This window comes from Ornithodoros turicata, chromosome 8, assembly GCF_037126465.1.
Source record: "Ornithodoros turicata isolate Travis chromosome 8, ASM3712646v1, whole genome shotgun sequence".
NCBI lineage: Eukaryota > Metazoa > Arthropoda > Arachnida > Ixodida > Argasidae > Ornithodoros > Ornithodoros turicata.
This window is the reverse complement of record NC_088208.1, coordinates 29,674,302-29,688,238: the sequence shown is the minus strand read 5'-3', so window position 1 is coordinate 29,688,238 and position 13,937 is coordinate 29,674,302. Positions and strand designations below refer to the sequence as shown.

At 44.4% G+C, this 13,937-nt stretch overlaps 1 protein-coding gene across 1 annotated transcript in view; it reads right to left on the bottom strand.

Moving 5' to 3' along the window:
• Positions 1-13,937, bottom strand: part of LOC135366895 (ELL-associated factor 1-like) — a 31,549-nt gene that overhangs the window by 5,441 nt on the left and 12,171 nt on the right. Inside the window, exons 2-6 of the mRNA XM_064599873.1 lie at positions 4,025-4,119; positions 3,242-3,378; positions 2,060-2,382; positions 867-1,010; positions 311-388 (exon numbers count right to left, since the gene is read on the bottom strand). Coding sequence (XP_064455943.1) covers positions 311-388; positions 867-1,010; positions 2,060-2,382; positions 3,242-3,378; positions 4,025-4,119 — 777 coding nt within the window. The remainder of the gene's footprint in view (positions 1-310; positions 389-866; positions 1,011-2,059; positions 2,383-3,241; positions 3,379-4,024; positions 4,120-13,937) is intronic.

Here is a 13,937-nt window from a genome sequence, read left to right as displayed (position 1 = left end):
GTCAGGTGTTTCCCAAGGTGTGCTACAACTGTCCGACTGGCAGCTTGGCCCTTAAACCAATATTTTGCAAGTTGGCTAATTAGTCTTATCTAAATAACCAATTGGGCACAATGGTACTGGTGACTGCTGACAACATTCAGTCAGAGTGTCTTTTAGAAATCACGGTGCATGTTAGTTGGAGCACCCTGTACATAAATCAAGTTTCTTTACGGCTTACACAGTGGAGACACGACAACAATGTACGAGGGGCCTCCCTCTGAAAATGGCAGACACGAGGACTCAACGTGTAGTGGATCTTCTGTGTACTTACTTAACTGGCTAAACCTGGGCATACTTGAGGCGGAAGCATGATTGGAGTGTTGTTGGCCGTTCATACCGTTCACGGTAACTGCGCATAAAAGCAAAAGCTGCTCAAGAAAGGGAGAACACAAGGCTCTTCTACATATATACAAAAAAAGCTGCTGTCCTCTGAACAGCACTGCATGTCTGGGCAACAGGCATTAGTGAACGTAGAAAGGTAGGAATTCCAGCGGACCAATGAGGAAATGCTTTGGGAAGAGCCTCCCCAAGCAGCACAGCATCTTGGTCCAATATTGGCTGGATATTGGCAATACCGGGTCAATATGGGCTCAGTATTGTTGATATTAAGCCAATATTAATCGAGACGCCATACTGCTTGGGTGCTGTTAGAAATATCAGCGGCTCTTGTCCCAAGGCTCTACCCTTAAAACAGGTGTTTATGAATGTTGGGTGTAATTAATACGTACACCAGAAGTCAGGGTAGCAATCTGGCAGAAATCGATTGATTGAGTGATTGAAATTGGTTTCCAGCATTTACAATGCCAAAAAGAAAAAAGAAAAAGTACCTCTAGAAGATGGAGGTGGAGGCTGCCTGGACGCTTCTTCGTGTTCAGAATCACTCGAGTCTGAGCTCACCGAACTCTTGCTACTTGAATTGCTTGATTCACTAGAGTCTGAGAGAACCCCAATATCTGGCACTTCTTGAGAATCTGAAACAAGGGAAGGAACGTTCAAAGGCCTGCACTAGGGGATATTCTATTCTAGGGGACATCAGCATCCCCCAAAAAGCAGACAACTTTATTTTGATGATGGTGGGTCACATCTTGCTTTTGTGCCCTGTTCTCCAATTCTCAAATCTCCACTTTCTTTCTCTCTCCCTCCAACTCTCAACTACCACAGCACGATTTACGAGATGCTTTCTAACATGGGTAGTCTAACGGTACCATTCGCTGTTCTCCGCGTCACAAGATATGTGGTCTCGCAGACACCTGACCACATGAATCACCTCTCAGGGTGTCTATCATATTACAGCCTTCAAATTCCCCGACTTTTCCAGGTTTTCACTGACTATTTCAAGCAAATTGGTGCCTGCTGCTGCGTTTTGACGCAGATCCCCGATAAAACCGAACATTTATTAACTATATTCGTGAGGCTGCCCTACTTTTCTGTCTCAGAGCTTCTCATACTGGCGAACTGCTACTCGCGGCAACGTTGCTGCGGCGTCGCCGCTCATCCGCTGTTCAGCACTCGCGGTTCGCTGCGCATCGTCAGGACACTTGTCTGCGATTTTCCACACTTCAGCAGCTCTTTGGTCAAATTCCCCTTACAATCCCCCGACTTTTCCAGTCACACGAAAATTCCCCGACAATTCCCGGTTTGCCAGGTTGGTAGACACATTTTCTCAGCATGCTGTATAATATTCCAGTTTCCAAGCTTCTGAAACATAGTCCTTGCTTGCTCTACACACAGGAAGTGCGCCACAAATCTGCAGCATGCTGATCTCTACCACTTTTACTACAGCGTGTTGGGTAACGTGGACAAGACAACATTTCTGAACGCGGTGTGTAACATAAATGCAACCTAAATAAGTCGTGCATCAAGGTGTGTGTATCGTACTGCTGCGGGCCCTTTGGAGACTCTAGCCTCACGTACGGAATAAGACCCGCAGGACACAAATACGAAGCATGCAACCGAGGGCCTTGTACGCTGCAGTTAGTAGGAAATGCAGACACCGCATCACCCTTCACCGTGCACTCACCCATGGTCTCTGTGGTAAGGAGTGGCATGCTGTCCCTGGAGGCTGACGGGGTGCGTGAGTTGGGTGTCACCAGGGAAGGCATAGAAGGGCTGCTCTGATTGTTGTTGTTGGGGCTACGTTGATGGCTTGGGGAGATGCGAGGGACAGCCCCAGAATTCCTGGAGCTGGGTGAGTGGGGATTGGAGGAGGGCCACGAAAGCTTTGGCTGACCGTTGCTGTGCGGAGGAGACAACTTCTGCACTGGAGAGTGCTTACGTGATCCGCTGCTCCCTCCGTCAATCGGCGTGATTGGCCTCGGCTGAATTTTGCTGCTGCCCTCCGCCCTGCGCAAAAGGGAGAGGGTTGCAAGCAGGCGAGTGTTAACACCCTAGGGGGTCTCGGGCCGTTTGGCATCTGAGGCCAAGAGTGAAAGCTTCGCTATGTACTAGGGTAAGTACTAAGTACTAGGGAGTACCAAGAGTGCTGCTTCATAAATTTACCTTGTGTAAAGTAAAACACAGGATTTATTGAGAAAAAAGTTAGGGCACTGTCCCCATTGCAGAGGCCAGCAAAGTTTTGGATATATAACATGCTTTGTTGACTACTCATTAAATCAACTAATTAATTTCCATTAAATTAAATTAATCAATATTTAAATTATTCATTAAATTAATCAATATTTAAATTATTCAATAAATTAATTAATTAATTTCCATTAAATTAATATTTAAATTATTCATTAAATTAATTAATTGTATTAAATTAACTTCATTAAATTAACCAATTAATCATGGCCAATTAAGTATAAATTAGTTAATTGATAATCAAAATTTGAGTTAGCCATTTAGTTCAACTCTACACCAACCACCAAAATCTTAAATGAAATTTCTCAAGCGTCGCCCACATGAACGATCCGAAAAACATATTTCCACATTGAAATATAGCCGTGAACAATCCCCAAGTTCTGAGCTGAGTTCTGCGCATGATACTTCTTGGCTGAGTGAAGCACTTTGCATTCAGTTCCAGGCTTTTAGTGCCCACAAACACAAGTGCTGAGGTGTTATCTCCACTTCTGCAGTGCGGCCTAAGATATGAGGAATGGCGCAACCACTCTATGCAGTGCGCGTTGCTCAGTCAAATCAGGAAAAGCAGTTTCTCCTTTCCTTGTCGAAATACAAGTGAGCACACAAGGAAATGGTGTACCTCGTTTTCTTGAGCTGGATGTTGCAGCTGAGCCTTTCTAGTGTAATCTCACCGGTAATATTGTCAACTACCAGGACACACTCCCGCTGGTAGGGGCGCTGTGAACCCTTGAACACTGTGTGTGCCGTCCCTGAACCCTGCCACGTGAGAGAGTAAAAAAACGAGCATGTTCAAGGTCATGTGCTTCTTTTATTTTTATTTTTTTCAGAGGGGGCCCGTTAAGAACTGAGTATGTTCGTGTAACACATGAGGGGAGGGCAGCGTACAATATTTGGAAACAGAGAGAGAGAGATCACTACAAATATTCTAAAAGATCATAACAGGTTACATTGCATTTTGACCTTTTACATCTTGTCGTACATACAAGAACTACTTCGAGACTTTCTTTCAAGCCTACTACTATCAAGGCTTTCAAGGACTACTACTTTGGAATATGTGTGACCTAACCATTGACCTTGTTGATGAAAATACTGCACACAATCTGTACACTGAAACATGTCAAATGAGAGGAGCATTCCACATGGTTACATTATTTATGTACCACAGACGCTAATCACAATGTGTTCATAATTTGCTTACAATTTTTTCTGTTTTGGGGGCACCACACTAGCTATCTAGGGGCCCCTGACTATATGTTAAGCTATGTATGTACGAGCCCGTGCATATGGCAAACGATAAAATTTAACTAAACTGGGAAAAGGAAAACAGAAGATCCCTTTCTTGACTTTCTTAATGTGCTGATGACAAGTACTTTAGAATGACACGTCACAGAGAGCAACTCACCTCAATATGAGGTACTGTCACTGTAATTTGGTTTTTTTCACCTACTTCCACGTTTGCAGATTTTGACGTATCTACTGAAGCGGGCTTGAAATCATCTGAAAGAGACAAGCATTGCAGTCAGTGTCTAAAAAAAAAAAAAAAACAATTTGCGAGCAAATCACAACAAGAAACCACAAATGTGAGTATTGCCAAGCACGTAAGCATGCCAACGATGTAGCAGCTGTGTGCCAATAGTTAATGTTCTATTGGTTAGTATTAGAAAACGGTAATAAGGGGGTTATGACTAGGGGTGTGTGCAGATAACATTGACAGTATCCGCATCTGCGGTCACCGTATTCGTGGGAACAATCCACACGACGAAAAATGCTATGTTACAAACGTTTTCACTTTTCAGAATGCGAACCACTCAGGTTAAGGTATCATCCACACTTCTTAAAAAAAATTAAAAAAAGATGCATGACACACTTCAGCGCCATTTTGGACAATTGTTAAGAAGCAAGAGCTGCGACAGCTGCTGATCAGAGTGAGACAAAGACATAGCGAGACAGCTGCTGCCCAGCATACATGACAGCAAAATCATTGTGTATGTGTGTTCATTTTTTGTCAACTCCCTAGTGGGGGGCTACCGCAATGTATACCATTTTCGGTTCACTGCGTGCTCTCAGTTATGGGTCCACCACGCAGACACACACAAATGCCTATTTGCGGATAAAATGTGGCTATCCCTGCCTACCGCAGAGGTCTGCGGATTTCAAAACATTACATTTCTATCCGCAAACTTAAGATGCAGTGCAGATATCCGCACGGGTCCGCGGGTGTAACCGCACCCGCCTCTAGTTACAGTGTCAGATGTGGTTCATTACGTGATGCACACACTGTACTGCATTCAGTGTCAGAGCAGTGAACAAAACAGAATTATTCATTATTCTTTAACTTATTATTGTTAGTTATTATGTCGGAGTTTGTGAAAAATACAAACCCTTGAACAAACTCCGGAATTGAGCTCCGACGTCAGCGGAGCCTCAGCCATCGCCCGGTTGCGTCAGCCATAATGCGAGCGCGAAGGAAAGTGAGGTTTGTGCTTTCCCTCTCCCCTCCTCACGAGGCGCGACATGGCGATGCCGATGGCGTGCCCAATCATCGCGGGAAATCATTTTCGGAGACCGCTCTGTATTTGGGCGCGCCTTTTATTTATTTATTTACATACCCTCAAGGCCTTCGGCAATGTAGAGGGGAGTGGGTTATCAAGGAAAAACACAAATACAGTAGGATTACAATAGGATTCTTTCCTTTTGAAAAGGATAGAAGGAGGAAAGTGCAATTTGCTCTTTCCCTCTCCTCTCCTCCCCAAGAGGCGCGACATGGCGATGCCGATGGTGATGGCTTGCCCAATCGTCGCGGGAAATCGTTTTCGGAGACCAATGGGAGACCTCTGGCGCGCCTTTTGAGAAGGAGAAGAAGAAGGAAAGAGCAATTTGCGGTTTCCTCCGCGCTCACACCACGGACGAATGAATCGCGTTCTTTTTGCATTGCTAACAAAGCAACCGCATATTTTATTCCGCGAAGAGACAATGCATTCACTAAATTGAATATATTTTAGTTGAAATTTGACAATTACTTGTAGTGCGTTCCTAAATCTCCCTATAGATAAATGCCATTCGTCGTGTAGTTACAGAAACACCCTGTATGCTGGTACATGTATGTATACTGGAGCAAAGTAAAAGGAGCAGAGAGCACGAAAAGAAGAAGAAGAAAAAAAATTGGGGCTTTAACTACTTCCTCGTGTCTTCCCGGTTTTATTCAGCCCATCATTCTTCGTCACTACAATGGCCACAAGAGGGCGGATACGCGCCCAGATACAAATCAGCGCAAAGACAAGTGACAGTGCCGTGCGAGGCGTCAAGAAAACCCGAAACAACCTTCGAGACGAAACGGGGTCGGCCGTCCACCACCACCCCAAGGCTGCTGCACTGCTCTGCAATGCAGGAGGAGAAGGCAGTAGAAAGCAAAAGTGACCTGGATCCAGCTCAGCTGGTTTGTCCAGTCTCACTGACGTCCGGAAGACTCGTGAGAACCAGATCCACAGCCGAAAGTACCCCCCACCACATGCCGGAGAAGGAAAGAAGAAAAAAAAGAAAAAAAGAAAAAAAAAAGTGTTTCCTATCCGTACCAGATACTGCGGAGAACGAAATATCTTGTTCGAAATATCGACATTTGTATACTGCCGGTCGAGATATCAATCCAGTGAGATTCACGCAAATAGTTGATTGATTTTTTTAAAAATACGAATTTCGTGTTAGCGCCGCAAAGTAACTGGCTATATGCAGCGACGTCGAAAGATGGAGCGTCCTGGGCCGGCTTCAGGGGAAACTGTGGCGGACAGTCACGAAACTTTATGGAAAGTTTAGGGACTGTTTGTAGCACTGGGGAGTAAATTTCAGGGTCAGGGGACTACTAGAAGCTGCAATTGCTCCCCAAATTTCTCTCTCTCTCTCTCTCTCTTTTTTGCCTTAGTGTAGCATGCTTATGTCAGCACAGGAAGGCATGAAAAAAGATAAAATAACACGACAGATCAATGTCAAGAATAAAACCGTAATACGAGTCCTGAGTGTGAGTGTCCACCACGACTTCAATTATTTCCAGCGATGGATACAATCACGCAGAAGGCAGCCATGCATGCAGTACCTTACGCGCGCTACGACTTTGGGCTAAATTCCCAGAGAACCTCAGCCAGGCGTTAGCCGTGACTTGTTGCACGAATCAGAGATCTAGTCAAGCGAATCACAATAGCTCAACGACTTCCTCCCTCTTGACTACTCGTCGGAATATTTGATTTGGACCCCTCCCCCCCCCGCTGCTGTCGTTGAGGCTACACCCAAGGGCGTACAAAAGTCGGAAGTGCCCCATCAAGGACAGGGTTCAATTACACGCACAGTAGAACATGGCATGAAATAACCGCTATTATGCAATTCCTCTCCACCAAAAATCAATGAACTCGAGGGTTCCGGAGGAACATTCTGGACCCTCCACGCTTCCACCGTGCACCAAAAACAACCACTAATGGATTACGAATTTAGAGCACAGGGCAAGAAAGAACTGACGTTCGGACTTTCGAATATTGGGGGAACATTTAGAGTGGCATGAAAGGCACAGATTTAAATAAAAAAAAAAGAAGAAAGAAAGGCGAACAGACAGTTTTATTAACACACGGGGGGTGGCAGTCGCCTCCGGCACCCTTTCGCAGGCTATCTAAGTGAATTGAATTGAATTGAAATTTATTTACCATGAGGCATTATGTACATGGAAGGCGGCAGGGCAAAAAGTTGCTTAAGCAACTTCAACAGCAACTTCAGCAGCAAGTGAAAGTAGAAATTGCGACTACGCCATTAATTATTGTTTAAAAAAAATGAGTTGTTGCACGAAGCAACCGCATAACAGAACCTTCCCCTGAACAACAATGAACTGTGCGGGTCTCACAAGGAGCGACAGCGCGGCCCATTGGCAGTCTCCCGCGCGTGAAAAAACGTTAATTTATGATCGATTGCTGTGTATTGTCCATTTAATGACTCTATCTCAGCAATTGAATAACTGTACATTACGGCATAAAGAATAACACCAAGATATATGAGGCAGCAATGATTAGCAAACAGAATCGATTACAGACACGAACGCATGCAACACGAGGGCAGGCGATGCCGCTGTTCAGTATGAAACTACAGTACGTCATTTAGTGACCAGAATTTGTGCCAGCAGCATCGCTTCCCTCCGATATGTACGGATGGGAAGTAATGCTAGTACGTACTCTGTACTACAACACTATTTTTGTAATGTTTTTGAGCGTTTGTATTATATATTATAATACGCATTCTCTGAATGTATTTGTATATGTATTGTAATACATAAAATTCAAGTATTGCATGTACTATAATACTGCAGAAGATGCCACACTAAGCCCTACCGAGTATCACCGGTACCACTTTACCAGTAATTTCCGAAAGACAGTGCCCACAATCTTCACAAACAAGGTAAATACGAGTCGCCTAAAATAAAAAGTGACTAGAGGATGCCTGTCTCAAGTAGTACACAAATTGTGCGATATCTGCATTTCTCTCCCTCTCTCTCTCGATAACTTGGGAGTTGACTATCAATGAATCACTAGTGTTACTCGCATACACAGAAGTATTATTAATATACGCATTATAATACATCAGAATCGAACTGTAGCTTATATTAGTATTATACTGATTTCCAGCAAGTATATTTGTCCGTCGCTGATACATTTATTTGGCATGCCTTTTCATTGTTTTTCACCATATGGACACCTTCCCCAGGTTCGTAACTGCCCTCAAAGACCTGGTACAGTTCCAACAGCTCACGTTATCTGTAGGCTGTCAACACTACAGTGGCACTCGACACGAGGAATGAAAAGCACACAGAAGGTGTTGATGTCGTCACACGTACTGTAAAAAGCGCCTGACACATGATCGACGAGCTCTCTGCAAATCCTGGCACTAGCAGCACAATGCCGCGATTGAAGTAGCCTGGTATAGACCTATATATGGACCTGGTATGGCCTATTTAGTGACTCTAGCCTGGTATACAGGGTGTTTGTTTATCATTTACAGATTTTTTTTTATTTTTTACTTTTAAACAAGCTGCGAGAGCTGCACCGTTGCCATTTTTCGCGGACGCGGATTACGCGGCCTGGTGGACGTCCTGTGAGAAAATGTACCTAAAATTTATTACGTTTAACTTTTTAATCTGATGTTTCCGCGAAAATGCTAGACAGCAGAAGTGGAGGCGACTATTATTTGAATCCACCCTCTTTCTCAGAGATTCTCAAACGAGCACATACTTTGATAGGTGTTTACATAGCCAAACTTTGATATGCAAATGAGGCGAAACCACAACTACGCACTTCTCGAGCGCAGAAACGACATTGTTCGGATTTACAATCTGGGGGCGTAAAACGGTCTAACTGGCCAACAGTCAGAGTTTATTCCAATCAGATCGACCGCTACGAAACACGTGAGCCTCCCACGTGAACCCATTTTCCCTCTTTTTGCGCTCGAGACATCAGTTTCGGCTTATTTGCAGAGCAAAATTTGGCGATTTATACCTCGAAGGTCCCTCTCTCCATCTGTCCACATCTGGACGCCGCTCATAGCCACAGTTACATCGCGGCGCTAAAGCGGAATAAACATAGATAAGCAACGCAAACGACAACTACGTGTTCATAGAGTGACACGTTATATGTATGGCCGACAAAACCGACAGAACAACATGAAACGCGGAGGGTGCTGCTCGGACGTAACCCTCCACGCAACAGCCAGGTTCACGTTGTTCAAGTTAAAACGTTTTGCGTTTTGTACATATGTTTAAACTGTCAAGGGCATCTTTCCTGTTATATAGAACTACATAGGAGCGCATTAATAGCTACTTTACAGGCGAAGTAACGTGCTTAAATAAATAATCCACAACCACCAAAAGTGCGTATGCATTGAGCATCACGGAGGCACGAAGCATGACGTTGCAAAAAAAAAAAAAAGAGAAAGATTACAGAAAATAAGCAGATTACAAGCAAGATTACAGCAAATAAATTGAAGGCATAAACAAGATAGACTAATAAGGGAATTAAAAGAAGCTGGAAAGCAAATTACTTTCAGTTAAATTAGTTAAGTTAAATTTTTTAGTTACGAAAAGTGCGCGTGCACTGGTGTGATTTAAACGGTGTTGGGTATCGAATTATTTTAATAGCTGGAAAGTAAGTCGTTCGTTTTCCGTAATTACTGCTAGGACTATTACTTGCTCGAACTTACTAACCGTCCTTCACCTGGTTCCGATTTCCTCGGACACACTGATGTAGTATTTCCTTCTGCGACCGTTATTTATACCTATACGATAAGCTAAGGTATACGGATAAGAAGCGCTATCAATAATGCATCCCGTATCGCGGAGCGGCAGACGGAGATGCTTGGTGTATCTGTGCGCGCTTAAAAAAATAAATAATAATACATCTAAACTACAAGCACTCACTCTCGCTACATTTGTGTTCTGCCCAAGAACGAGGCTGAGATAGTATCGACCTTGCCAGTTTCCCCCTCTCCCCTTTTCCTGAAGTGGCGCTTTTCCAGCGTCTGCCCCCGAGACATCTAAAAATAAACGGATGAAAAAGCGTGACTGCCGTTTTTCCTCGCTTCCAATATTGTCGTCCTGAAACAAAAGTCTTCTACAAACGTCACCTTTTATACCAGGATATTTGCCTACCAGGCAACACTGCTCTTCTTGCAAAAAAGAGAAAAAATGAAGAAAAATCCCATCATATGAATGGTTACTGGACTTTGTATTATCGGATACCGCGACTAATGACTAAATAAATATGTGCGGCGTGCACGAAGTTGATTTTTAAAGATATTGAGTGATCAATTAATTGATTGATTGAGGTTTTCACAACAGCGACGATGGCTATACTGCGCCAAGTTCAGAGCAGGAAGGCGCACGCGAACTCTTGCGTGATAGCGATCTTGTTTTTAAAAGCCATTTTAAGTAAATGTGCTGGTTGATGTGATGATGACTTGATATGGCTGATGCCGCGACCCAGGTTTCCGCTTCCGCGGTCGATGCAGTACAACAGTAAAGATCATTTCACAGATAACACAGACAGCCGAAATTATAAACGAAGTTTAGTACCCCTTTTCAAAACCGTATTGCTCTCGAAACGCGTCGAAAAGTGCTACTTGGGAGGGCCTCGCATGGCGTGCTGTACATGGACGACGTGAACGCCTATGTGCAATAATCATATCTGAGACTCTTGTAGCACGTGAATTAGAAGCCATTTGACAGTTGGCTGTGGAGCAAGTAACCAATTAAAACAGTTATAGTATCATCGATTTCCTGAGTCCCCTATTATCTGTGCGTGCCCCTGACGGCACTCATTGGAGTGAACATGGTGATGATGATTGGCACAAAAGAACTGCTCTTGTTTAACCTCCTTTCCTTCGAGGATGTCACGAAAGGGAGACGTTGCGATTGTGCCTTGAAAGAACGTTGACAAACACAAATAGGAGCTCTGGAAGAGCTGCGAAATGCTCGATAATTTGTAAAGAATACTATTACTGGACGCTAACTATGGGAATTTACTATGTAAAGAAGTTATTAATGGAACGTGAAAAATGTTGCGCCACTTGTGAACAGCGCGCTGAAAATGAAGTACACTACTTTTTATTCGTATAGCATTCTTTCACGAAAACTGAAATTAAAAACTTGCCAATCCGTGTGAAATAGCTAACAAGAAGAACACGGCACAGTGAACGTGAACAATGGTTAGCTCCAGTCTCTTCAAGAACTAACGGCTATAAGTATCCCCGACCAGCAGCAGACTGGAATTCACTACCTTGAATCTACAAATTTTATGAACGATCTAGTGCGTTACCTCTCTTCATTTCCCTGTCGCTGTTGTATTGTTCATATTCACCCTCCTCGCTGCCTAACAGTACTCAACAGAGGACAACATCTAGTGCTGCGTATGCTGAATAACTTCTCTGATCTATTGTCTGTATCACGTAAACCAGCACTCAACAACAACAACCTCATTCTGGTGTTCGATGTCACGTAAATCAATACACAATCTGTGCATTTAGTTCCCGTTGTTGTGTTTATGTTGCCCCGTTTAATGCCAATTGTATTGTTTTAGAGCTGTGGACTTGTCAAGTCGCTACGTTCACTTTTTATCACGCCTCCACGCAAACTCGTGAAAATAAAATCCATGCATTAATTCAAGTTTATGAATTCATAGTAGTGTACCGTGTTATTGCTCTCGTCACTATAAGTAAGTCTCTCCTCCTTAGAAAGTTGGCCCGCAGCAACGCATAAATAATAAAAACAAACAAAAAAGCGCCTAAACAATATAATAACCGGACAGCGCCCCCCCAAGCGGCACCCGGGCGCAACACACGCAGGCTGCCCAACTGAAAGGTCGTCAAGGAACACTAACCTATCTAAGCGTTGTGTCGCGCATTTTTCACTATCGTCACTGACCCAAATATGCCTCTGAAGCAAACACTCGGGGAGAAAGCTTTCTTCAAGGTGCACACATTCAGATGAGCCCTCCTCAACGTCACATACCGAAAGTAAGAGAAAAATAAGAAAGTACTGGTCGGCCGAGAGAGCGGGGATGGGAAAGGGAAGGGGGGACTGAGTGGTACAGATAAACCACTAAACTAATGCGTATACGACGCCAAAGAAAATCACCTTTGGCGGGCAGGTTTACGAGGGCACTCTCTGCTTCTATCGGTCTTTTTTTGTTTTTCCTGAACAGCAACCGAGCGAGAGTGCTCCCCGATCGTATGATCGTATCGAGCCTGTGTGTACATCGAGGAAATACAATGACGGTTATAGGAAACATTCCTCACGAAATGCCAACATGTCAAGAAGCATTTAGAAAAAGTTTCCCTTCTTGCGTGACTCACTGGGAGAATGTTGCGTCACGCCACACGAGCTTTTTTTTAAGAAGAGTTAATTTTTTTTAAAAGAACAGTTTTTTTCACAGAACTTCATAGTTTCGGGTTCTTCAGGAGTTAGTGACGCCATCGAGAGCTTTGGCCGTCTGATTCATTGAGCGCGCGCACCTTCTCGGTCTCCGCTCTCCGCCCCACGTTGGAAGATCTGTCAGCTTCTTCTGTGTGGAGACGGAAATCCTCCTTACAGAAGCAATCTTGCCAGACGGGTGCCAGACTACGTGCTCTATGACCGTCATAACTTCTCAAAACTAGAAATTAATTTATGACACTTTTGACGTCACACGGAGAGAGGTTATTTGTTTGGGAGAATACAGGGACACGAGATTTGGTACGTATAGTGTCCGAACGTCTACGGACAGCGGCACTCTCCTCTCCTTTCTTCACGCGTCGCTTATAATACGCGGACTAATATTACGCGGTCCAATATGATGTCCTTTTTTGAGGTGTCCAGTTGTTCCAACCCCGCCTTCAGTTCCGGTACTAATGCTGAGGTGTCCAGTAAAGACGATAATGCGAAGGAGAATGCTGAAATGAGCGTATAGGCATCCAACACTCTATAGTCATTGTGGTCAATCGTGATCGCAAAGTAAAGTTGTTGTTGTGCATAATCTGTCACCAGGGGCTGATTCTAAGAGGAGGGAAGGTCCGGATATCCTGACCCCCCCCCCCCCTCCCATCACCGAGTCGTCACAGTGTCCTTCGTAATGCTGTCCTGGACCGGACCTCCCCATGGAAACTCACGCACTCGCCCCTGCTTGGCACACATAATGGATACAGTGGATGACATCACTGCCAGCATTTTACAATAATCTTGTGTACACTGGAAAATTGTATCTCGGTTCTTATTTGCGAAGTATATCGACAGGATCTGTGCCCAGTTCCACTGCCTAAAGACAACGCTTTGAATTTCCAACTGGTGCCAGTGTTCATGGGTTACTGTTTGATGAAGCCGCATCGAAAACGTAACAATTAAATAAAGATCGCCACCAATGGGAGCAATTGGTGAACACGCATCATGCACCGTGCAAGCAGGCAGGCAGAACGGCCACACGCGGATTAAGCCGGAGGAAAATGGTCAAAAGGCGAACGAAAAGAAAACCGGTTCTCCAAACAAGTGCACTGGAAAGACAATTTCTCCTTCGTCCGATACGAGCAGGCAGCTATAAACCGATACCCACGTGGGATATGACGCGTGCAGGCACGCGAACCCACTTTCGCCCGGACATACAGGAGTACGCAATGCGAAGAGTACAGTCAACCCCGTCTTGGATAAACTAGAGTCAGGATAAACAAGGCTCGATCACAACTCGAAGCAAGTGACACCCGTAGTCATTGGGATGAGCCGTCAAAAGCCATATGTAGACGGTCGCTCGTAGGCACAGGGTTTTCGTTTC